Genomic DNA, 27,927 nt, shown 5'->3' with positions numbered 1-27,927 from the left:
CATGATGTTATTCCTTTAACCCGTTCTGTGTATTTCACTAATATGCATGTAACTCTGATATAACATATAAATACTACTATATTTCGACATAACTGACTATGTGTTGCAACTACCAATAATGTGTACTATTTTATAAGTATGCGTGTTTGTGCGAATGTATGGTAAAAGACCAATTACTGTTGCTGCCACGTGTAGTGGATGAGTACGCCCTTTCACGCCGTAGCGTGCCCTTGTACGTCATAGCGTACCGTACGCATCTTTTCAGACAAAGACAACCAAGTTTGCTAGACTTTAATTGAAATGACTTTATCCAATTTGCTGACTTCGACAGTTCCACCCTTTGATAGTGTAATAAACTATCACCCAATCACCGTTTCAAGTTCAGGATTATACAATACTTCTTCACAGACCATGATCTCGGTATCTGGTACCACCCTTTCAGTCTCTTTACTCTTATGAGACCGTTTTCCACACTTCAACACAGTAGGAACACATTTGACAACTAAACCAATTGCTAAGATGACACCCAGTATAAGGAGAAGGAGCTTACCTACACTCGCAATCATTTCCTGTACCCACTCCCCCAGACCGGAGAACCATTTTGCTGGGTTCAACCACGAGAACCAACCCGCCACCTTTTCCCCGACCTCATAAAACGAAGAATTATGGCTCTTTCGAAATTCCCATTTCAGCTGCAAAATTTCATCCATCTTCCGGTCTATAACCTCTTTAGGGTCTTCCGTATTATTAGTAATGTACGTGCAACATTTGACACCGAACTGGGTGGCCAGTGTCACACAGTACCCACCAGTAATAGAGGTGAGATAATTTAGTACCAGTCTATGTTGCACCAACTCCTTCTTGTACGCTTGTAGCTCCCTTCCAGTATACCTGAAAGTGTCATCATACATCTCGGTGATATTATCTATTAATTTAGCTAGGTCTTGGATATATTTAAAGTTTAATGTTCCCCGAGCGGTCCTGGTGAGATCTAGAGCAACCATAACTTGGAAACCAGCAGTTTCACTAATCAATTTTGTGGCTATGGGTTCCTCACCAGGAATCATATTTCTCTTGCCACGGTGTTCATACTGTGTGTGTATGTATGGTGGTGATGTAGTCTTGTGAATATCTACCATTTCTTCATGAGTAATAGTCATGATTTCAGGAACCAGTTTAGCTAAGAAACACAAGCCCTTGGAACTCGGAGTCACCCAGGAATAAGCTTTCCTCCCACAAACAAAATACACATCATCAGGGAGAACATAAGGAACAGTATGCCCATGAATTATATCACACAGAGTTTTGATAAAACTACCCATGCCTAGTGTCTCCATCTGCTCTAGACACGTGTCGGCATTAATGATATTTTCACATTTATCTGTAGAGACTTTTCCAATAGATACCTTCTTATGTTTGGTTATGCGCCCTAACTTGTGACTTCCATCAGCATTCCTGCCTAGTAGTGACCTTGTGAGTCTCTCTCTAAAATGAGTGTGGCGAGCCATTGTCTGATCTGATAGGTCAGCCTCCCAATTCTCCAGGCGCTTTGCATGAGATATGTTTAGGCACAGCAAAGATCTGCCTATGGAGTATTGTCGAAGCGTCAGACTAGGGGACCTAGTGTTATTGTACCTCCCTTCTATGGGCCTCCCACCCCTTAATTCGAGTACTTCGGATATGTTTAGCGGGAATGGCACTAGTCCTATGTTATGCTGCCCTTGAGGCACGTGAGAGCACACCCAACACTCAGTTTGGTTTAGCACCTTACCCACCAGGGAGTGATAATCCTCCAAAGGATGTCCGCCTATATTCAGAGTACTGGGGGACTGGCATCGTTGGATGCATCTCTCGTCAACTAGGGAGTTGCAGAACTTGCAGATACAATACTCATCAGACAATAGCCCCTCACACTGCCTCCGAGTTCCTGAGCTAGCAGACCTTTTCATAACCCCTGGACCAAGTTTGATAATGGGCTGCTCAGGATATCCTATTAACTTTTCTTCGGCCTCCATTTCATCCGTATCACTCCCAGAACTCTCCTCCATCCTCCATTCTCCTTCACAAAAATAGAATGTCCTAGAAAAAGTAAAAACAAGGAAAATCCTGGAACAAAAGAAAAACAAAAACCGCCACTCCATCGCTGGAAAGATAGTTCTGAGGCAACGTCTCTGGTTCAGGTGTCTTAACTGCAGGCTTTAGGTCTCCCGGAACAGGCTCACAAGTGACAGCTCTATGTCGTCGGTCTGAGTCTTGTCTTGCACTTTCTCCGGATTATGGACTCTCCTGCAGTGGGTGGAATGGACCCAAGTGTCTCTCTCTGCAACCTTCAGTGATGTAGTACTGGTCAGCAGCACTTGGTACGGGCCTTCCCAACGGTCTGTTAAACAACCTGAACGTAAGAAATTGCGGATCATAACATAGTCTCCAGGTTCAACATCATGACAGTTCGTTTCTGGCATACCAGGTGACAGCATTTTTAGTTTTTGTTGTTGTTGTTTCAGCTGTCTACTCATTCTTATAAGATATTGTACAGTCACTTCATTATTACACTTTAAGTCGTCTTGTGGACTCACGATCAAATGAGGTTGTCGTCCGAACAGTATCTCAAAGGGGGACAGATTAAGAGGAGGTCTAGGAGTGGTTCGAATGCTGTGGAGGACCAACGGCAAAGCCTCAGGCCATGCCAACCCAGTTTCAGCCATTATCTTACCTAGTTTGTTCTTGATAGTACCGTTTACTCTCTCCACCTTACCACTGGCTTGTGGTCGGTAAGGGGTGTGAAGTCTGCTACTGATTCCCATGAGTTTACACATATTTTGGAAGACATCACCAGTAAAATGGGTACCCCTATAACTTTCAATGATTCTAGGGATACCGAACCTACACACAAAGTCTTGTACAATTTTCTTTGCAGTGAACACAGCAGTATTAGTGGCTGCCGGATATGCTTCTACCCAACCGGAAAACACATCAATACACACTAACACATACTTCAGATTCCTGCACGGTGGTAGTTGGATATAGTCAATTTGTATTACCTGAAAAGGTCCGTCTGTAGGAGGGATGTGGGATGGCTCAGTTGGAATAGTTTTCCCAACATTTTTCCTCAAACAAGTAAGACATGACATTGCTTTCTTACCAGCTTGAGAGGAAAATCCGGGAGCACACCAGTATGCTCTCACCAGTTTGCACATACCTTCTTTACCCAGGTGAGTCAGGCCGTGTGCTGCTTCAGCCAGGCTTGGATAGTATGTTCGGGGAGCTACAGGCTTACCTTGTCCATCCCTCCAGAGTCCTGAGGACTCTTGACCACATCCCTTCGCCTTCCAGACCGCCTTCTCCTGCAGGGAACACAAATCTTGCATTTCAATTAATTTCTGCGTGTCTAATGTCTGAAAAACCATCATAGTCTCGGTCGATACAGTCATAGGTTGCCCTGCTGCCCATTTAGCAGCTTCGTCTGCCCTGTTGTTGCCCAATGACACTGGGTCTTCTTCAAAGGTATGGGCTTTGCACTTTATGACGGCTACTGTTCTGGGTAACTGTATCGCTGTCAGAAGTCCTTTTATGTGTTGTGAGTGTGCCACTGGTGTACCTGCTGCTGTCGTAAAGTTTCTAAGACGCCAAAGGGCCCCAAAATCATGCACTACCCCGAAGGCGTACCTAGAGTCAGTATATATGTTGGCTGATTTACCCTCTGCCAATTCACACGCTCTCCTTAGTGCTACTAGTTCCGCCACCTGGGCTGAGTGAGGTGGACCAAGGGGTTCAGCTTCTACCACATCCTGATCGTCTACAACAGCGTAACCAGTACATAGCTCTCCTGTCTCTGTCTGTCTATGGCAACTTCCGTCTGTATAAAACGTAAAATCTACATTTTCTAAGGGGGTGTCACATATGTCGGGCCTTGCAGTAAAGGTCTGATTCAGGTGTTCCATACAGTCATGCGTGTCAGTATTCTTGCCTAACTCATCATCAACCAGGGTCTCCTCACCTCCCACCCTTTGTGTCTCTTGAGACACATACGGAAGGTATGTAGCTGGATTTAGGGTGCTACATCGTTTGATGGTGATGTTTGAGGGTGCCATCAGGGCTAGTTCCCACTTTGTGAATCTAGCTGAAGAAACATGTCTGGTTTGGGCTGAATTTAACAGAGCTGATACAGCATGGGGTGTATAGATGGTTGAATTATGTCCTAATACTACATCCTCGCTCTTACTTACTAGAAGGGCCGTTGCTGCTACACTTCTGAGACATGTTGGGAGTGACCTTGCCACATTGTCTAATTGTGCACTGTAGTATGCTACCGGTCTGCTAGCGTCACCATGTTTCTGTGTGAGGACACCTGCTGCACAGCCATCAGCTTCTGTACAAAATAGCTCAAAAGGCTTTTCATAATCAGGTATTCCCAATGCAGGTGCTCTTGTCAGACTATCTTTAAGATTAAAGAACGCTTGCTCCGACTCTTCTGTGTGTATGACACGTTCTGGTTTTGAGGAAGAGACTAGCTCCTGCAATGGTAATGCCAGAATAGAAAAACCTGGGATCCAGGACCTACAGTATCCACACATCCCCAAGAAAGTACGAATCTGCTTCTGGCTCTGCGGCAGGGTCATGTGTTGTATGGCCTCAATTCTGTCGGTTGTCAGGTGTCTTAGCCCCTTCTAGAGCCTGTATACTTACCGTCATTAACCTATCACTTTTCTCTTCCCTTTTTCTAAAAAGGTTCTTGTCATGCTCCACAGCAGACTCCCTAAGGAAGTCTACCGTGACGCCTCTCCAATTAGGTAATGTGGTTTGTACTCTCGTCTTTAAATTTTCCCTAAGGCCATCCATCAGTACCCCTACAGCTACCTCTCTGTGATGTGGGTCCTCACTTATGTTGGATATCCCAGTAAATCGTGCAATCGCTGTTATAGCTCTAGCAAAGTAATCTGAGGCAGTTTCACTATCCTTTTGTTTAATGGTGAAAATCTTACTCCAATTTACTACTACTGGAAAACAGATAGCTAAGTGTTTGACAATTTGTTCTATATTCCGTTGGTTAATCTCATCAGTCAGGGTGTCATCTTCCTCCAACAAACAATCTCCAATAAATTTTTGTATGTTAGTATTGGGAGGAAGACACGCCCTCAACACTACCCGCCAATCCTTACTGGTTGGTTCATGAGCATTCCCTAAGTCTTTAACAAATTTCTGACATTTAGCTAACTCTTTTCTAGGATCTGGGAATTCAGTCATAATGGAACGTAATTCTGATCTAGTCCAGGGACAATGCATTGTAACATTTCTTAAAGGAACTACACCATCCTTATCCGGTTTCCCATTGGGAACTGATATTGTGCGGACCGGGAACACACCCTCTGGTACACTAACTTCAGGGGACGCTACAGGATTTACAGGCCCTAGATTTAGAACACTTTCACTCCTAGTGATCACGCTACTCTCACCTATCTCAGCCATTTTCTCATACTTGCGCTGAGCCTCTAGTACATTAACAGCATGGGCAATGGCCGAAATCACAGTGGGTTCATCTTCGTTTTCAGATACACTTGATTGAAACTGATTTAAAACAGGGTACAACTTAGTAATTTTTCTATTTTCAGTTTTAACAACGGCTGTACTTACCCCTCCCGCCACATAAGGTGGCGGGGGCGCGCTTGCGCTGAGTTCGCCACGCTTCTCAATGGTTACATCCGCCTTGCGCGCGCTTTTCGCCACGCCTATTTCCGGTTTGCATTCGCTGCTCTGCCACGTGTTACCTTCCATTTGCCACAATTTTAAACAATCATTATGTCTATTTCTCTTTTTCGTTGACTTGATCAACCATATTCTATCTTTTACAGTATTCAGTACCTCTGCATTAAAACTCCCTATTGTTGGGAAAGGCCTATCACAAGCTTTGGTCATCCCGACCCACGTGTCACAATACACAGTTGCATATGCACCATACTTCTTACACATGAGAAACCTCGCTGAACCAATAGGGCCTTCCTTAGGCAGTACACTGACCATCTCTAGCGTATGCTTAGCACCCATGTTGAACAATATACCTTCTACCCGGAACACAGACACACCGCAATGCTCTGTTCCTTCCGGCCAAATGTGAAATACAGACACACCGCAATGCTCTGTTCTTTCCACCTAATAATTTCAACTCTGTTGCTATACTCACCGCTAGAGATCTATAATCCTCGGTGAACGTATTTCCTTTAGCCGCGCTCACTCGCTTTTCCCTAATACAGAAATATCACTGTGGGCCCCAAGGGCTATCAGCTCCTCGATACCCTGGCTAAACCACAAAATCTGCTGAGTTTATTATCGCTGGGAGCGCAAAGTCGATACAATCAACCTGCCTTTCCAGTATAATTCCTCCTAGCTGCTTCACCAATTCGCACTAACGGTGCGACCGGATGGCACTGCCTACCAATACTAATTATTAGCAAACCTTGCGATCTATTGGTAGCGCTTTGCGAAAACCCAGTTTTCGCATTCGGTATACCTGCCCTGTATACCGTCCTCCAGTTGGGCAATCCGCCTCATCAGACAGCAACTGAGCACCTCAACAATAAAACAGTGTATCTACGTTACAACATCACACACTATACACCTTTTCTGCGCAGAAAATCAAAAGTTCCCAACAATAGTAATAATGTCTCAGAGGCTTTCACAAGTAATTATACTATGCATGTATAATAACTATCAACACGATTGTTTAACCACGTGGCAAGTTTACCGGAAGTTCGCGTACGCACAGCAGGAAGTACACATACGCTAAACAATGCAATACAGTTAAAACGCACAATGACAGAAAAAAGAAACAGTTTTCTTTTTTGTCCCTAGGTTCTAGTTAGCGTGCCCTAGATAATGCAAAACGGACATTCGGTTTCGCAACACAGAGTAAAATTCAGGTTTTGAACACCATGCGTTCTTACCCGTTTATGACGCGTCTCCACCCTTTGTTGAGGAACCGAAATCCGTTGGTCTTGCGTATCATCGGCAACGAAACCTCCAAAGCTCACGAGCCCCCAAATTGTAATGTGCGTATTGTCGCTAACCAATAACGATTGTCGAACCTCGATTTGTGTTTCCAACGCACAAAGATTTATTCGCAATAAGTGGAAAAAATATGCTCAAGCGATGTAATAGTAAATACAGCCGTTACTTAACGCAGGCGCTCTGGATCCAGTGCAGTCATTCAATCCTGAAGTCTGGGGACAAGAAGTCTGCACTCTGGATCACAAGCTGCTGCTTATATACACAATCAAGTACAGTAATACAATGAAGATGGTATGGCTTGCATCTATTGGTCCGGGTCTCAGGAATGTCCAAGGGGTCGTCAATCATTGGCTGGTTCATCCTAAGGAATCCAAAGGAGGGGGTCATCTCTGCAGGGGGTATGCTCTGCTCTTCCCGCCAGAATTCCTTAGTCTTAAGTAGTTCATAATTCCCTATCATTCATAACTTGCGTATGCACTCTGCGATTCCCTCGCAGAGCGCACCAAACAGTAGGATATGTAACAAGGTTCATTATGATACCACTCATGATGTTATTCCTTTAACCCGTTCTGTGTATTTCACTAATATGCATGTAACTCTGATATAACATATAAATACTACTATATTTCGACATAACTGACTATGTGTTGCAACTACCAATAATGTGTACTATTTTATAAGTATGCGTGTTTGTGCGAATGTATGGTAAAAGACCAATTACTGTTGCTGCCACGTGTAGTGGATGAGTACGCCCTTTCACGCCGTAGCGTGCCCTTGTACGTCATAGCGTACCGTACGCATCTTTTCAGACAAAGACAACCAAGTTTGCTAGACTTTAATTGAAATGACTTTATCCAATTTGCTGACTTCGACACTATAATCACTTTTTGTATTGTTTTGATGCAATATCAATAGAGTGCATTTAAGCCAGGCATTGTATATCAGGGTGCCCTGACCAGGTCTGCGGTACCTGAGATATACACCACTGTGACCCCAAATTGTCGCCTGTTTTGATAATTACACCACTATGTTAGTTAAGGGATAACAACTTATAATGGGCCAAAGAGAATAATATATAATGCCCCATTAGTAATACAAGTAGAAGTATGTAGCAGGGAGATAAGGTTCATGATGCTCCAGGACCAGGTGACTTTTATTCACTTGTCAGCGTCCCTTGAAATAATAAAAAAAAATCCCCCTTAACTTACCTTTTAATCGGCTTGTTCTCCTGTCCTCTTTTCTCCAATTCTGTGCTGCTGATTGTTCTTCTCGCGCGGGTGACTCCTCTGTGCTGCGCTCCGCAATGGATGTTGGGCGTGATGACATCACGCCCCACATTCACTGCGAGCACCGCACAGAGGAGGAGACAAGGGAGGGAGCCGGAGTACCAGCTGACGTGACTGCAAGGTAAGTCTTTTCTTTTTGCAGGTTTTTGTTTTTCTATTAACAGCGCTGCCCCCTTGCCACAACCAAAACTCCTTCTGGGCCACATTTACAGGCGTGCTGGGCCGCATGCGGCCCGCGGGTTGGACAACCCTGCTCTAAACCAACCTCCATATACACCTACACAGACGGTCTACCAGCCCAGTCACTGACCCCACTCTGTCTTGGTATAAAAATTGCACGTCACACACCACCTTCTCCATGCCTTCATACCCACCCTAATTTCTTCCACTGCCCGATTGAGCTCTCTATTCTGTATAGCCATAGCACAGGCTGGGGAGTATCAGCCTCCCCCACCAATCCACCCATCTATGCAAAAAAAGAGGAATGCCGGGGTCACATGATATCCAGTACTGTTTTACATATAACACTGATGGGTTCCGAAAACTTGCTCTTTTGGTCTATCCAGCACCAAGGTTTTGTGACTTCCTTGCTGCTTACTGTAGATGCACTGCTTACAGTGCAGAGTGAACAGAGAAAGGGGGGAATGTTACCATCCCATCCACTATGCTATGACAAACTGATTTAAAAAATACTATGAATTTGATACTACACATTATACTACAACCCATATACCACACAAAATGCCATAGCAAACCCACTACTGCACCATCATTGTATACCATACTACCACCACTAACTACACCCTACACGACATACTGCCACACTAAAAATGCAAACTTTACTACCAACAAAATACATAGACTACCTCTGTATGTACACCCCATCGCTCACTACTGCCTCACTAACACTCCCAGTATATACAACTAACAGTACCTGGCAAGCATAATATAATACCATTAAAATATCCCACACAACATACTGCCACTCTTAACACCATAAACTAAAATGACGTTATGCTGCCAAGACAATACACCATGCAATGTACTGCTTATTTAACAGCTCCAACTAAAATACCACCATAATATTACCGTAATACCTCACTACACTGGTACCCTAACACCCCTCAAACCTTCCATATTGATGACCAGCTCTATAGTAATAAATGAACAATGCTTAATTGATATCTGGACATTCAATTCTGTATCACATACCACTGCCGTATAATCCTACCCACAGTATACTGCCACCTTACCATTATTCATAACACTGCCAGTAAAGAAACCCACAAAACCTACTTCCAACATCCTAGATTATACCAGCTGCACAAAACTGTGACTAACAAAGTCCCATACAGCAGATGCTAAAACTACCGTACATACACACTATTATACCACCGTAATACCAAACACAACTTACTGCCTTTTTAAGCATCGTAAGCTATGTAATCATGTGCAAAAACTATAGCATACATATATTTGCAATTATAATTTAAAAATTACTGTATGCAATTTATAAACTGTGCTAACATTAAGTAAACTCCAGTGCAAAAGCCCCTCTGGCCAATGACCTAAGCCTGAAACAATAGTGATTGGGTCTTGCATAAAATATAATGGAAATGTATTAAGTTTGTTAATTTAAATGTTCTAATCCATAAAACTATAGATGAGCTATGAATTTGTTGCACATTTTGCTAACAACCTTGTATTTTTGTCATAGCTGAATGGTCACAGTTTCTTAGCTCTGCCCTCGAAGTACCAAACAATTCTTGTTTAAGCTTTACACCATTATAAAAGAAAACCCGAGATATGAATGAGTCATTTATCCCGAGTGGAGTCAAGTTGTAAAATCGTTTTACAGCTGTCAGCAATATCAGAAGGTGGGAATCATCAGCCAGAAAGCCAAATCAATCATCAATGCATACTGTAGTCCATATGTGTGTGTAGATCTGGCAGATGGAAATGAAAACAATACAGTCCCTGATTGGTATTGAGCCATGAGCCAAAACCAAAGAGAGTGAGTAAATCCTTCAAGCGATCATTATTTTAAAAGTTTTGCGGCATACACAGACATTGCCAACAGCTGTAAAATTATTTTACAATTTGATTCCATTCAGGGATAAAAAACTGAACGTTTAAATCTTTTGAATACTTTATTGAAGAGGTTTCACTTTATTTTTTAATAATAATGCCCACCAATTATTTATTACTTTTTTGTGACCTATACAGTGGCTTTCTGAAAAATGTAGGTAATGTTTTGAACCTAAAATGCTCCATCAACATTTAAATCTACACAGACAAAAAAGCTGGACCCTTACTCGAGTGAATGGGAACTTCACACGATTGGGGCATTGACAACCTGAAAAAGGAATACCCAAGCAGTAGAGGATCCCTCCTCAGCACATTACATGCATTAGGGGACCTACCAAATCATTAGCTAGGCAAGTAAATTGTATATTGTATATTTAATTTTAAGCCACCTAATTTCATTTAACAATGTATCTAAATGTTGTCATGGACACATATCAAGAAGCCCTATCTTTGCCACAATGCTATCACTCAAGCACTGCATCTTCCTAGGGGATTCAACTGTCAGTGAACACATATAATTCCGCTGAAAGTTTGAGCCATTATCCTCGGAATTTCTTCTCATCAAGTAAGTTACAAGGCAAACTGTCAGCTTAAATCTATTCCAACTTGCATGATACCGGGTATAATCTGACAGTGAGCGCACCGGTGCCACTAGTATACCTCAGTTATACCAACTTTGAAATTATTTTAAAGATGGCACACAAACTTATAGTTGGATGTCAGTTTACTAAAGGTAAATCAGCACATGTAACTAGAAAAGTAAATGAGATGGATGCAGGTTTGTATTTACTGACAACAAGATTCATTTGTAACACCTTTAAATGCCACAAAGAAAGAAGAAACTGTGGGACTGCTATGGAAGTAACACTGCTTTTCCTGTCTACATTCCACCTCTCTTTGCATTGGATCTTCTGCAGGCAGCAAGAACAAATCCACAGGCAGACTGCAGGTGTAGTATAAAAACAATGTGAAACAGCACCACTACTTTATTATATAGCATCTGCTTCCTCCACCTCTCTGCTGCTGTAATCGAGAAATGCACTCCTCTGCAACTCTCAAACATTATTAATACCATCAGAAAACTGAAATGGCAAATTAAAGCAACAATGCTTTAACTTATAGCTTCAATCTGACATAGGGTATACAGTAATGCTACTGTGATGCGGCATACAAGCTTTACAAGCAGGTGTGTGGCAGGGTAACCCAGCACTTACAAATCCGACACACACCACACTGACAAAAAAAATTACGATGAGTATAACTGCGATAATATAATGATATCGACTAACCATGCAACGGACAACTAGTATTTCCGGCAGCTAAAATCCCCTCCAAATGTAAAATTCGACAGCAAAAAGTCACTTAATGGACATCATGATAACTGGAGTTTTAAAGTGGCAATGGGTGGACCCACAGCCTGGATTACATTATACAGTATTTGTTGAAAAAAAATGATTAAAAAAAAATAGATGTTCCAAAATAATCAAACAAAAAAAAAAATTAGTTCAGCCTTAGCCTTTTCATATCTATATGTCCCATATAGTTTTCATTAAATAGTTAAGTATCTTTAAAGCTTGCATCTGATAATCATTGGTCTTGGCTATCCTCCTACAGATCACTATCTCCTGCTCAATACCTCTCTGGAGGGAAAATATAGGCTGTCACGGGGTCACACTTCGCACCATTTTCAGCATGTCATGTGATGGAAGATGGGTGAGGAATAGGGAAGGATGCCATAGTGAGAACAGAGCTTGTAACCTCTGCCACTGGAATTACTGCTCAGGAAAACATAGGAGAGTAACGTCACTTGCACAAAATATCTCAAGTACCCAGGGTAATACCAGGACAGAGAGAAATATAGAGTGTGTGTGTCACCAGTGTATTTGGTCTAAAGAAAGAAAATCTGAAAAAGGATGTTATACTACCTAAGAATGTGAAAAGCCCTAGAAGCAGATTTACTAAAACTACTTAAATAAATAAATATAAAAAAAGTGGTATTGCCCATAGCAGCGAATCAGGTTCTAGATATAATGATCTAGAAAATGACAGCTAGAAGCTGATTAGTTGCTATGGGCAACATTTCCACTTTTCTTTTTTAGGAATTTTAGGATCTATATACCGCAAAGTGTGGGGGGGTGGTGACTTATTTCTCACTACTACCTTTCATTTGATTTAGTCCCCTACCACTCATTCTCAAACTCCTATCACAGCACACAATGTCTAACAAACAGTCTGTCATTCTTAACTGCACTATCCTCAGTTAGTAATCACTGTGACTGGATATGGATATCTGGACATTGAAAACATAGGTTTTAAAAGTCCATTGGGGAGTCAGCCCTACTTTTCGTTCAAACTGTGCTTAAAATTGCTGGATTATAGTGTGTTATCCATGTATACATACATTTTATGTCTATTAGATATTCTTAAATTATGCCAGGTGGGTTATTGAACATACTTTGAGGTACCATTACCCTGGTATCCTCTCAATCACCTTCTCTACCTCTCAATCCTTCTAAATCATTCTCTTCCCACCACCTTCCACTTCATTCTGGTTCTGCACACTATCAGGCAAACCTCAAACATCTATCTACTGTCACTTTCAAGATCCTTTAAATGTGCCCTTATAATGTAATCATGGTTCACACAATTAAACACTGCTTCAACTGTTGCCCACATGGTAGTCTCCATTTACCCACTTCTACAGGCCTAAGAGAAAAAGAGGTGGGGTAGGCTCCTCCTATCACCACACTGCACATTCAAAATGCTCCACCTTATTTATTCACTCACTTTTCAATCTTTTAGTACATCCAGTGTTTCAACCCCTTCTTGCTGTGTGTTGCCATTATATATTGTCCCTTGGCATTACCCCAGTAATTGCTTAAACATTTCTTATCCTGGCTACCACATTCAAATCCACTGATATCCCCAGTAACAGTTTGGGCGATTTCAACATCCCTATTGATGTTCTATACCATCCTCCTGCTTACAAACTACTTTTTGTAACCCTTGCTCTCTGCACAGTGGACCTACTCTCTTACTCTTCTTGATTTTGCTTTTACCTGAATTTGTCCAGTATCTGATCTTTGCAACACTCAATTTCCTCTCTCAATTCTGCATCTTGATCACATCCACCAATATCCCTTACCGAGTAACTCCAGCTATTCTGTTGTCATCAGTCACTCGCATCCTTAGTCAGGACATGTGTGAACAGAGATAACTTATATTTATAAGGGTTAATCCATCACATAATTGTGGTGAATAAGGCCTAAATCATAACTGCAGTGTAGATATGATATATCAAGTGAAACCATTGATAAGTTGAGCTATTAAAGTGTAAAATGTGAAGCCAGAGAGAGTGTGTGTGTGTGTGTGTGTGTGTGTGTGTGTGTTCAGTGGCTCTGCATATCCCAGTGTTAGACGATAGCAGTGTCACCTGTACCAGCTTCAAAGCTCCTCTGCTGTGACCTACATCCTGACAAGTTAGTTTCTGGACACCTAAATAGACTTTGTAGGGCCAGTCACAACTGAACCTCCTTACAGCTAAAGACAGCATTTGAAGGCCTATACAGGTAAATAGAAATATGAGCTTCAAAAAGGAAAATGTCTTTATAATTCATATTTTGGGAAATCTGTCTGCCACTCCATGCTGAGGGGCAGATATCACACCAGGGTTGTGAATGACAGGTACTGGCGGTACCCAGGAACAGCTATAATCACACATTTGTAGGTAAGATATGTCACATTGTCATAATGCCATCATGTTTGGTATTTAAATGTGTGCGAGATTATGAAAGGTTTATTGAAGGGGGAGTTATGTCTCTGGGATATATCTGTGAAGAATTACCCAAAGGTCAAAATTTTGGGAATATTTGTGAGCAAACTATAGAGACACCAAGGGGACATCCCTGCCCCCCTATTAGCATTAACACTGCCCCTGTGTGGACCGTCCCATTTAATTTTGCTCACTGGGGTGCCTCAGCAAGGGCCAATGGAAAGCAAGGCAGGGGACTTCTTGGTAATTATTTTAGCTTAAGGGTGCCTTGAAAAAATTATAGGAGACCCTAAGGGTGCGTCGAACTGAGAAAGTTTGGGTTCCACTGCTCTAACGAATCCATTAGCCTGTTAAGAAGAATATAACTCAACCAAGTTAACCCTTTGAATGTCGGCGCGACATTTGTTAATACATTTGACTAACAAGCCTAGTGTGTGCTTGCATTTACATTTGTGTAACAGTCTGGAGGTGTGACGAGTTAACCCTTTGATTGCTGTGTGGGCTTTGCTAACCTGTGGGTAGCCAAAAGCATTGTGTGCCAGTGTGGGACAGTATATTGGGGTCCTATTGCCTGTATTCAATAGGTGGTGGCAAACCTGAAGTGTGTGGGGGTGTGAGTGCACTGTTGTGGGGCAATTCAGTAGGTCTATAACCTGTGTGATAGGTAGAAAAAGAATGGAATGGAATCACATGTAACCTCATACAGCAAACACCCCAAAGTCACGAAAGCTGGGAGCGTGTTCGTGACAGGACATCATAAAACAAAAGGGCGGGGCACAGTATCCCGATGCTTGGGATACGGACAACCACTATTTCTATTAAAAAAAAAACACAAAACTGAATAGTTAAATAACCACCTGATGAAAAGCTACACTTCCCTTCACAGCGACTGCGTTGATTTCCGAAGAGTCTGGTATGCAACGCCTAGTAATTGCAAATATGCTGCATGCTGGCGTTTGAGTGTGACTTCATGTAAAAGTGTATATTTTCATCAGGTCATTGTTTAACTATTCGGGATACAGATTACCACCGACACCAAAGCACTGCCTTCAAATTGTCTTCAGCGAAGTATAAAGCCTACCCTCCTCCAGCTTGCTGCCTAGGCATCATCCTTGACTCTCCTAGATGCCCTATGTTCCACACATCCAATCGTTCACCAAATCATATTGCATGTATCTAGGAAGCATCTCCAGAATATGCATGTATCTCAAACAAGACAGTTGCACTAAATCTCCTAAATTTACTATTGCAATTCCCCTCTTATTGGTCTTTCGTTAACCAGGTTTCCAACCCTCCATTTCTTTTAAAATGCAACAGCTAGACTGCCAGACCTTCCTCTACGCTGAAATACCGAGTGCTACCCTATTATTAACAAAGCGAGCGTTACTAAAGAGTGGTAGATACGGTCGGATTATAGTCAACAAAAATGCAAACTGCACAAAAAGGTGTACACATATAAAACGCAACCTAAGAAATGGATCATTAAAACGTTTATATTCTGACAGCCTTATACACAGATCAATTATAATAAACACAGTAATTGGCCCTCACAGCGGAGTCCAAGTACCATTTCCCAATCCTCAGGTGAAGAGTAAGACAACCATTAAACTCAGCACCCCAAAGGAACCTGCACCCAACTCCAGGGGCACAGAAGGTGCATACTCTAGTTCACGTTTGTTTAACAGCATAGTGATGTGAGGTCCATTCCAAATTAAAGACTGTGATAGCAAATGCACCTCTATATGAAACACAGTTTCATTTGCACGAAGTACCATGAAGTGCAAGGTTGTTGAAATATTGAAGAAAAAGAATTGAGCTTAGCAAGAATTAACATAATAAGCCTGATTCATTAAGGAAAGTAAAGCAAAAAAAAGAGTAATTTTGCATCTTGGCAAATCCATGTTACATTGAAGAATGAGGTCAATTTAAAATATGGGGACAGATTTATAGTTGAGATAGGACATGTCCTAGATCAACTTTAAACTTCAGTGTAAAAATAAAGCTATCAAAAACAGCAAGTACTTAACTTACATGCAAAATAATAAACTACTTTGCACCCCTTGCATTGTAACATGGTTTATCAAGGAGAAAATGTACTATTTTTTTGCCTTACTTTCCTTAATAAGTTGATTTATTGAAAATGGATGGATAGAGCTGCAGCCCAGAGCTGACATCTAAAAAGGGCCTTCAGTTGTCCGTGATGTCCTCAGTGGTGCATTTGTGACCCAGCATTGTTCCTTAAACAAGTAAAGTTATTTTGGAATACCAAATTATTGTTTTATTGTATGAATTGAGGTTATATTTTCGCTGTTTAGTTTAATAACCTTGGAATGAAATGCAGGTAGTGTGTCATATTTTATACGAAAAGTAGAAATCCTTAAGAAACTAAAAAAATCCAGATGGGATAGATTCAATGGAAATAAAGTGCAAAATGTTCAGGATCACTTTCTAGATATACAGCGTAGGATCCTGAGACCTCTGATAGAGGAGTTGCATAAACACAGTTTCAAGAATAGATGTGGACTCTGTCAGTCTCTGTAACTTGCTGTAAAGCACATGATCTAACCACATGCAGGAAGAGGGTTACTGCATTGAGTACACTTTAACACAATGGAATACACATCTCGGAAAAGACAATGTTGTTCTCTACTGAATAATAAAAAAATGTAGTGTACTAGTTAAAATATGGCTCCATTTCACAGCTATTACTATCCATACTGTCTGTAGTCCACTATGTTAACAACGAAAACAGATGAAAGTCATTGAAAAATGCTTTGTTACTGAATAATAATTTGAATCTAGTTTTTTTTTTTGTATTTTTTTTTTTAGTGGAACTGAAAGTTCAAAGTGGAGCATTCAGTTCCACTACATATGCGCAAGTATCACTTAGCTGCCCGGTAATATTTTTTTAATAAATTACGGCAATTAGTGATTTTTGTTATCAGCGCAGTAAGCGACATTAAAAACCTTTCTTTCTTCTCCATGCGTATGCAGGCCTAGGACATTTTCGCTGGCAATAGGGTTTTTTGTTCTTTGATGAATATGCCTTTCTAGGAGGCCCCATGTGACCATTCCCAACTTCAGATAACTCTAGTTTATTGATTTGTACATGATTCCTGTAACCTTTACTTCAAGTGTTTGGGTCAGTAAAAAAGCCAGTGCCACCACCTCCGCTCCTACCAGCATGGACCATACAGGGGTACAGACTTCCCTTCCCATTATATTTTGCAAAACTTACCCCTACACAGGGCTGATATCAACCTTCTCTTCACTTAACTTGTTGGAACACTTCTCCACCTTTATCTACATTTATGTCACTGCACAGACCTGCGAGCTGGCTCTGGAGCCCTTTTCTTACAGTGCGTCAAAGACATGTGCCTTGTGTGTTTATTTATAGACATGCACCTCATGTGTTTAGTTATAAACATGTGCCTCGTGTGTTTAGTTATAGACATGTGCCTCATGTGTTTAGTTATAGACATGTGCCTCATGTGTTTAGTTATAGACATGGATCTCATGTGTTTAGTTATAGACATGTGCCTCATGTGTTTAGTTATAGACATAGGTCTCGTGTGTTTAGTTATAGACATGGGCCTCATGTTTAGTTATAGACATGGGTCTCATGTGTTTAGTTATAGACATGTGCCTCATGTGTTTAGTTATAGACATGGATCTCATGTGTTTAGTTATAGACATGTGCCTCATGTGTTTAGTTATAGACATAGGTCTCGTGTGTTTAGTTATAGACATGGGCCTCATGTTTAGTTATAGACATGGGTCTCGTGTGTTTAGTTATAGACATGTGCCTCATGTGTTTAGGCAGCCTGTATTTAACTTATGTGCAAAATAATAAACTAGTTTGCACCCCTTACATTGCAACATGGTTTGTCCAGGAGAAAATGTACTAATTTGTTTGCCTTACTTTCTTTAATGAATCAGGCCTCATGTGTCCCAGAGGACCGATTTATATTTGGAAAGAAACTAGTGTAGCTGATGTGTCTGTCATCATCTAACAGTAATACTAATGATACTGAATAGGTATGCTAAGTACCTAGGCGCCGTTGTCTGTTTCCAGTTAGGTATGATTACTTATGCAGTACACTGACCCTCTGGACGTGCTGTTTTTCTTCCAGATGAAGAAGACGGGGAGAAAGCATCTCAGGAGGAGACCCCTCAGCTCATGCGCACACGCAGTGATGTAGGAGTACGGCGGAGGGGTAACTTACGCACCCCAGGAGAGCAGAGACGGATCAAACGTCATCGGTTCTCCATAAATGGGCACTTTTACAACCACAAGGTATGATGTTGTTACATTGCTCGGGGCAATGATAGGGTTAGATTCCATGTATACTGTGTAATACAGGGTAGAGGACTTTTTAATTGGGTTAAAGATCTGTTGGCTGCACCGGGCACTAGATTATCGGGCTTACTATTCCTCTCACTCTTAGCCAGTCACTATGGCCACTTTTATGGTCCCTGACCTCCAGAGAGATAGGTCAACAACTCTGCTCACATAGACCCAGGTTTATGTGGCCTTTATACAAATCAAGGTCGCCTAGCCCCAGTTTATCAGTCTAGGTACACACAGAGGGATTTTCCGACCGACGTTTCATCTCAAGCGATTGTAACTACGACTAAAGGTCTGATCAGTCTGGCAATTCATGCATACACACTGCCACGATTTACCTTCAGATCTGTGCTCTTCATCTGGTCCTTCATCTGGTCCTCTAGTCTTCAGAGAATGACAGCACAATATTCATTCATTCCTGTCACATTGTCACACTGATTTATACCGCCTTGTTATAGTTATCTAAATGTCCTAACGAATCTCGTTAGCTTGTGTGACTCTGAAATTAAACATGAAACATTCTGTCTCAGAAAGAACAAATTAATTATTCCTTCTACAGCACTTTCTACATTTATTCACTGGGACATTCATTGCTAGCATTGGCTGAAAAGAGCAAGACTCTGTAAACTGTATAGAGATCATGAACATAAGTCCATACACACTACATGATCGGTGGGTGATTGGTCGGAAAATATTAAACAGTACGACCAACCAAATGAGCCACCAATCGACACTTTGGAACGACTTTCAACCATCATGTCACTATACACACTAACCCTACTTCCGACCATACGGTCCTATGTCAGCTGATTTGCCCGATTGCATGAAACATCCAAACATAAAGGGTATTAGTCAAAGAACGTGCCCATGATGTTACCTCATTTCTGGTTTAAAAATATGAGAACAAACTACAAATGCAGTTACATATATAAATATAATATTTACTTTTAAATACCTGATTAATCACAACAGCATATTTTATGGGCTTCTGTACCAGGTTTCCAGCATAAATCCTGACATATGATATACAAGTATTATTTTGTGTCAGGCGGTGCCATTCACTAAGGAGAGTGTGAGGTAACATTGCTGTCCGTACATCACCTGTGTTCCATGTATATTTATAGATAGGATAGGCCAGTCTGGGGTATTTTCCTTTGCGCATTGAAACGTTTGTGGCTTATACCAGGTCTACTTCATGTTTTACACTTATATAATAATATAATATAAATATAATAATAATAAAAATATAATATAATAATAATATAATATAAAACATGTTGTGGAAGTCTGGGGAGAAAGTTAATGTGCTTAGCTCCAGTGTCAGATATCAATGTATTATATACATTGCTTTGTCTTTCTGTCTAGATTCTGTGTTCTTTATCAATACTTTTACATCATACAGACAGAGCTGTTTATTTCTGCTGCTCTTATATATGACACACAACTGCTCTGTTCCATGCAATAGCCTCTCATGCGCAGAGCACAGCAGATCTGTATCGTATCAAGTAGCAATGAAAAGAAACAGCTCTGTCTCCATCATAAATGCCTCGGTGAGAAAAGAGATAAAATTATATATTTGATAAAGGTTACAGGAAGGATGTACAAATCAATAAACTGGAGTGATCTGAAGTTGGAAGACAAACATGCTCACATGCATATTTATCAAAGTGTGCAAAGCCCTATTGTCAGCGAAATCTGCTGTTTACCCAAGCACAAGCACAGAGAAGACTATTTAGCAAACATTGTTCTGTTATTGCCATTTTCGGGATGGCGATAACAGAAGCAAATCATTGAAAGAAAATGAATAAAACATTTTTCAATGTTTAAACTTTTTTAAATATTTGTTTTAAATTTTAAACAGTTTCTATTCTATTTTTTGGCTTCTGCATGATCATATTGGCAAAGCTGCCTCGGCAAAATTCTTTTGAGAAAAATAAATTTTCTGTCGCCATTATAATCAGTGATAAAAAAATCACCCTTATTGCTGCTTTTTCATAAATAGGCCCCACAGAGTTAGGAACAAATCCAACTAATAAAGAGTGCAAGTTTGCATTCGGACAATCCATGTTGCAGTGCAAGAGAGGCAAATTTTCTTTTCTTTTGTAAGCAGGGAAAACACTGGCTGCGTTTACTTGTAGCTAACAAATTGTGGGCAGCTTTTGTTTTTACACTGCCAGTCAAAGTTGAGGTAAGACCAGTCCCCTCCCAAATCTGCCTGCTTATTCTAAATTTACCCTACAGCAATGCAACATGGTTTTGCCAAAGTGCAAAATTGCACGTTCTGGTTGGATTTACTCCTGACTATAAATTGGACCCATAAAGAGCAAATAGCGTTTCATGGAAAACAAAGCTTGCACTCTCTACGCATTTCATAAAAGCTCTAGGAGCCCTCACACAGCTTGCTCAATCAATTTCCTTGTAATTTAAATTTCAGAATTCACATCCACCCTATTGTTTGTTTGTGTCACGCTTCTGGTATCACAAACGAGCCCAATAGCCAGGTATTTCTGAATTCAAAAGGATTTATTTTGGTATACAAATAAATCTCCAGTGTCCCACAGATAAAGTCCAAAGTAACAAGAGGTTAAAGGTCTGGTGGAAGTATCAAGTACTTGTAGTCCAAATCACAAGGAGGCAAGGTTCTGTGGAAGCATCTGGTTCAGAGACAAACACAATACTCGTGCAAAGGCTTCATAACAGGAAGTGCCTTTTCTAGGCCCAAACAGGAAATGGGATCCAAGATGGAATCTTCATGAGACAGTCCCGGCCATCTTGGATAAGGGCTATTGTAAGGGCAAGTTCATAACAGAGATCCAAGATGGAAACTTCATGATGCAATCACGGCCATCTTGAATGAGGGCAAAACTAAGGGCAAGTACATAACAGGATGCCCCCTTCTCAACGACGTCCTCTGGACGACTTAGGACCAGGTTTCCCAGGATGCTGTCTATGAAATGCTTTTACCAAAAGTGGGGCATGAACATCCTTTGCAGATTGCCAAGAGTCATCTTCTGGCCCATAACCCTGCCAACGTAGCAGATACTGTAATTGGTTTCGAAACATACGAGAGTTCAGGATCTTTTCGACAATAAATTCCTCATGCTCATCAACTTGAATTGGCTCAGGAGGAGGCAAAGAGCGACCAGGAAATGGATTCTTAACTGAAGGTTTTAGTAATGATACATGAAAAACAGGATGTACCTTCATGGAATCAGGAAGATCCAATCTAAAAGCCACTGAACTAATCTGTGCAATGATCTTATATGGACCAATAAACTTACTTCCCAACTTAGCAGATGGTACCTTCATTCTTAAATGTCTAGTTGACAACCATACATCATCACCAATACTAAAAGTTGGAGCAGCCCTTCGTGATCTGTCAGCATCACGTTTATATCTTTCTTGAGCAGTTTTCAAAGTCTCTTTTAATAATTCAAGATTATTTTGCATAATAATCAGTCTATCTTCCACAGCAGGAATTGGAGAGTCACAAGGTAGATTGGGACAAATATTTGGATGATATCCTAGATTAGCATAGAAAGGGCTAAATCTTGTAGACGAATGTTGAGAATTATTGTATGCAAATTCAGCCATGGGGAGGAGATCAACCCAATCATCCTGTAGGTGACAAATATAACATCTGAGATATTGCTCAAGTGTTTGGTTTGTTCGCTCCGTTTGTCCATTTGACTGTGGATGAAATGCAGTGGACAAGTTCACCACAATGCCAAGGGATTTGCAAAACTGTTTCCAAAATCGTGATGTGAATTGAACGCCTCGGTCTGACACCACATCATTAGGAACGCCATGCAAACGAAAAACTTCTTTTATAAGTAAGTCGGCTGTTTCTTTTGCTGTAGGAGTACCCTGGCAGGGTATAAAGTGAGCCATCTTTGTCAGTCTGTCAATTACCACAAAGATAGTGGTCATATTCTTAGATCTCGGAAGTTCTACAATAAAATCCATGGAAATGGAATCCCATGGACGTGTAGGTATTGGCAAAGGTTGTAGTAGTCCAAAAGGAGAAGCACGAGGAGTCTTAAATCTGGCACACGTTGTACAAGAGGATACATATTTTGCTATATCTTCCTTATAGTTGGGCCACCAGAATGAACGGCTTAACAGTTCTTGAGTTTTCTGAAGTCCTTTATGGCCTGCTAATTTAGAGTCATGGAATAGTTGCATGACCTTTAACCGTGCTTTTTCTGGAACGTATAGTTGATGTGCCATATGCCAGACTCTGTTGTCATAAGATAATTTAACATTTTTTGGAGGATTCATGAGGGTAGAATCCATATCATATCCATTCTTGATCTCTGTTAATAACTCCGTTGTACAAATAACCCCCAAAAAATTTGAATCAGGAATTATTGTTTGAACAGGCTTTACCTGTTGAGGATTCTCCGCATAAGCTCTTGAGAGGGCATCGGCTTTTCCATTCTTCGATCCAGGTCTATAGGAAATTAGGTAATCAAAACGGCTTAAAAAGAGAGCCCATCGAGCTTGTCGGGGAGATAATCTTTTTACTGATTTAAGGAATTCCAAATTCCGGTGATCGGTGAGGACTATCACTTGATGCTTTGCACCTTCTAAAAGATGTCTCCATTCTGAAAAAGCAGCTATAATGGCAAGAAGTTCTTTATTTCCCACATCATAGTTTCTTTCAGGAGCAGTCATTTGCCTTGAATAAAAAGCACAGGGGTGAAGTAACATTTTTTCTCCTACTCTTTGTGAAATTACTGCTCCTATAGCTGAATCTGATGCATCAGTTTCCAAAACAAATGGGAGTGTAGGATCAGGATGAATTAATATAGGAGCTGACGTGAACTTAGTTTTCAAAATGGAAAAAGCTTTATCAGCTGCTGGTGACCACTGAAAGGAGGAAACCTTTTTTGTGAGCTGAGTAATGGGGGCAGCAATTCCAGAAAAGTCCTTTATAAAACGTCGATAGAAATTAGCAAAGCCCATAAATCGTTGCACATCTTTGATGTTTTTAGGTATGGGCCAATCTACCACAGCATGCACTTTACAGGGATCCATACACAGTCCTTGAGGGGATATAATGTAACCCAAAAATTTTATTTGAGTACGATGGAATTCGCATTTCTCCAACTTGATGTATAATTGGTTTATACGTAGCCGTTGTAAAATAATTCGAACATGTTCTTGATGTTCTGGTAAAGAATTAGAAAAGATAAGGATATCATCAAGATATACAATAATGAACAGATCAAGCAAATCTCGAAAAACATCATTTATAAAATGTTGGAAAGTAGCAGGGGCATTACATAACCCGAACGGCATCACGAGGTACTCATAATGTCCATACTTTGTTCGAAAAGCCGTTTTCCATTCATCACCTGGTCGAATGCGTATTAAGTTGTACGCTCCTCTTAAATCAAGCTTTGTGAAAATACTTGCTGTCTGCAGTCTTTCCAATAATTCTGGGATGAGAGGAAGTGGATGTCTGTTCTTTATAGTAACTTTATTTAATTCTCTATAATCAATGCATGGCCGCAAAGATCCATCTTTATTTTTTACAAAAAAAATAGGAGCCCCTGCTGGAGATTTTGAAGGACGTATAAAACCTTTAGTTTCATTTTCCTCCAGGTAAGTCTTTAGTGTCTTTAATTCAGGATCAGCTAATGAATAAATCCGACCAAAAGGAATAGCAGCCCCGGGTAATAGGTCAATGGGACAATCATATGGTCGATGGGGTGGTAATTTGTCAGCATTTTGTTTGTTACAGATATCTGCAAAATCCTGATATTGAACAGGCAATTGTTCCTCCACAGAAGAGGGGGACACTGAGATCTGATTCTCTTTTTGTACAAGAGGGACCACACTGATAGTATCTTGAAACGATAGGGTTTGAGACTCCCAGTTAATGGCTGGATTATTGTTAGTGAACCAAGGGAGACCCAAAATTATGGGAAAATTTGGAGAAGAGATGAGAAAAAAAGTGAGTTCCTCCTTATGATTGGGTTCTATCATCAAGGACATAAGTTCTGTCTCATGTGTGATGGGACCAGAATTCAGAGGGGACCCATCAACTGTCTCCATCAATACAGGGGTCTTTCTTTCTTGAAATACTATATGGTTTTGTTTAGCAAAATCTATATCCATGAAATTACCATTGGCTCCTGAATCCAGCATTGCCATGGTTGAAATAAGTTGAGAGTTTATCTTAAGTTGTATTGGTATTGAAAAATGATTCTTTATTCTTCTGTTCTCTCTCTCCAATGTAGACAGTGAAGAGATTTGAGGAATAATAGCATTCAGTTGATGTGAGCAGCATGAAATAATAGATTCCTGGTCCGAGTCTTTAGGTTCCATTAATGTAGCAACTGTCTTGCGAGGTCGTTGAGAACAATTAGAAACATAATGTCCAGATCTACCACAATACAAGCAGAGATTTTCTTGTCGTCGTTGATCTCTTCTTTCAATAGAAATCTGTTTGCGAATGGTATCTATTTGCATTGGCTCAGACTCCTCAATTTGTTGTGTTGCAGGAGTTCCAGAGTAATTTGATATTGCTGGTTCTGGATAATTAGGACGAGTCCACATGGAACCCCATCTATCTTGTTTCCTCTCCATTTGACGAGCATCAATACGAATACAATGTTTAACAAAGGCTTCAAATTCAGTGGGTGCATCAGCTCTAGATAATTCATCTTTAATGAACTCAGATAACCCCTTTCGATAAACAGACAGCTTAGCTGCCGAATTCCAATCAGTGTCCAAAATCCATCTTCGGAAATCAGAGGTGTATTCAGCCACTGAACGTCTTCCCTGACGCATTTTTAATAAAACTGACTCAGCAGTAGCACTTCGATTTGGATCATCAAATATCTGGTTCATTGCATCCATAAAATTAGAAAGATTTTGTAATATGGGACTTTTTGCTTCTATCAAAGGAGAAGCCCATGCCAAGGCATCATCTTTCAACAATAAAAGAATACAACGTACTTTCTGTACATCAGTCAAAAAATAAGTAGGATGTAAATCAAAATGCATATTACATTGATTAATAAAACCTCTGTATTTTTTACGATCACCTGAGAATCGGGCCGGAGGTAGTGGGAGTGTGGGCTGATGTACTGCAGCTGAAGGTGCTACAGCATTAACTTCTTGAAGCCGCACCTGTAGTTCTGTAATAACTCCATTTTGTAGCGTTATTTGATCTTTGAGTTCATGAACATTTATTTGCAACTCCGTTACGTGTTGATTTTGCTGTTGAAAATTATTTGTACACTGGGTCTCCAGTTCTTGAAATTTTGCATGAAATTCCTGTAGCTGTCTTGAAGCAGAATGCATGTGGAAACTCAGATCCGCAAGTCGCTGTAAAGCAGATGGTTCTGACCCGGCGGGCTCCGTCATTTTGGGCACGAGTATCCTGTCACGCTTCTGGTATCACAAACGAGCCCAATAGCCAGGTATTTCTGAATTCAAAAGGATTTATTTTGGTATACAAATAAATCTCCAGTGTCCCACAGATAAAGTCCAAAGTAACAAGAGGTTAAAGGTCTGGTGGAAGTATCAAGTACTTGTAGTCCAAATCACAAGGAGGCAAGGTTCTGTGGAAGCATCTGGTTCAGAGACAAACACAATACTCGTGCAAAGGCTTCATAACAGGAAGTGCCTTTTCTAGGCCCAAACAGGAAATGGGATCCAAGATGGAATCTTCATGAGACAGTCCCGGCCATCTTGGATAAGGGCTATTGTAAGGGCAAGTTCATAACAGAGATCCAAGATGGAAACTTCATGATGCAATCACGGCCATCTTGAATGAGGGCAAAACTAAGGGCAAGTACATAACAGTTTGTTTGTTACTAATTTGTGCAACACATGTCCCAAAACAAGTACAAAGCTAGTTATTCTTGTTGATCTCCAGAGAAGGCCCATCCTAGAGCCTGTTTGACATCTACTTTGACAAAGAAGTCATTGTTTACATTAACTACAAAAATAAACAAAATGATGTAAGTTGGCCGATCTCCACATTCACATTTCATATTAAATGTTTATGCATGTTGTGTTATAAATGACCCAAATTATATACTGATTGAGCTACGCTTCCCTCTTAAATACGACAAACCTTTCTTCTGTCACATTAACTGAAGAGCTGACCGTCTGCCATGGCACTGACTGACCTCTCAATCTTTTGCTCTTTAGACATCTGTGTTCACTCCAGCATACGGCTCTGTCACCAACGTGAGGATAAACAGCACTATGTCCACCCCACAGGTCCTGAAGCTGCTGCTCAACAAGTTCAAGGTGAGAGTTGTAACCTCAGACAGACTAAGGTGCAAAATTATGTGAGATCTAGGACGACGTTTCTTATATTTAAATGTGGATTTTAATTAATGACAGGGTTTTTTAATAAGTTTCATACTCGGTTTACTGACATTGCATTAAAAGTACCTAGAGCCCAAGAGACAAAGTTGTTTATGCAGTCATGTTTGTTAGTATTCATGGTAATAACTAATGCGAACGAGGGTAATTCCACAAACGTCGGTCCATCCCCTACTCACTAGAAGAATGTATTTAACCAACTATAGCTACTAATAATATTGGCCTTTTTGGGTGTATTTAATTTAAATAAACAGAATCTACAAAAGGTGGACAGAGGTGCAAAGTTGCACAGAAAACGACGGCCTCGATTAATTCTGCTCTGTGATAGGTTGGGGTAGAATTGTGGCTGATTGGAAAATAATCGGGGAAATTCCTTGACGAACACTTAGGGGCATATTCAATTAAACCACAACATTGTGGCTACGCATTTTTTTTGTTATTACATCGCGCTGCAACATGGCTGAAATCTGCGGTGTTGCTGTAACACGGAGTGCCTTCCGATTCGTTCCAGATTAATTGAATATACCCCACAAAGCTATATCCCACCAGAGAAACATGAACATTACCGCACTGATATATGCGGCAAGAGGCGAATACTCAGTGGAAAAAGTTTGTTCGCATTTGTATAAGTAACACACAAGCATATAACACAGTTATTTTAATGTTGTTTAATTTTATTTCAGATAGAGAATTCTGCAGCAGAGTTTTCCCTTTACATGGAGCACACAAGCGGAGGTGAGATATGGAAGATTTTTGGGTTATAGCATCAGTACAGTGTAGTGTTATACTTTATTTAGGCTTTATCAATTATAATTATGTTTTGGGACAACATACTTGCTTGGATGCACAGTAATATAATATACATTTCCTATTCCAAGTTTCACTATACGTCTGTGATCACTGAAAGTCATTATATTCCCAGTGTATCCCTTTCATCTGCCCTCCTTTTCATTCAGCTTGTCCCACTTTTTAGATTTCTGATATTATTCTTAAACAATAGTATTTATTAAAACAATGGGAAATAGTTATGAAAATTTGGTGTACATGAAAACATGCCACATTGTCTTAACTGACAATTT

General features: G+C 40.6%; 1 protein-coding gene across 1 annotated transcript; it reads left to right on the top strand.

Annotated features, from left to right (window-relative positions):
- The first annotated feature begins 17,332 nt into the window (after positions 1–17,332).
- On the top strand, positions 17,333–27,636 carry LOC142134188 (ras association domain-containing protein 2-like). Its single transcript, XM_075194517.1, has 4 exons — positions 17,333–17,507; positions 18,282–18,445; positions 26,669–26,770; positions 27,532–27,636. The coding sequence occupies exons 1-4, from the start codon at positions 17,333–17,335 to the stop codon at positions 27,610–27,612; spliced, it is 522 nt and encodes a 173-aa protein (XP_075050618.1). The 3' UTR covers positions 27,613–27,636.
- Positions 27,637–27,927: the final 291 nt, after the last annotated feature.

The sequence above is a fragment of the Mixophyes fleayi genome, unplaced genomic scaffold (genome assembly GCF_038048845.1).
Source record: "Mixophyes fleayi isolate aMixFle1 unplaced genomic scaffold, aMixFle1.hap1 Scaffold_41, whole genome shotgun sequence".
Taxonomy (NCBI): Eukaryota; Metazoa; Chordata; class Amphibia; order Anura; family Limnodynastidae; genus Mixophyes; species Mixophyes fleayi.
The sequence above is the reverse complement of the archived record's forward strand: the minus strand, read 5'-3'. Positions and strand labels throughout refer to the sequence as shown.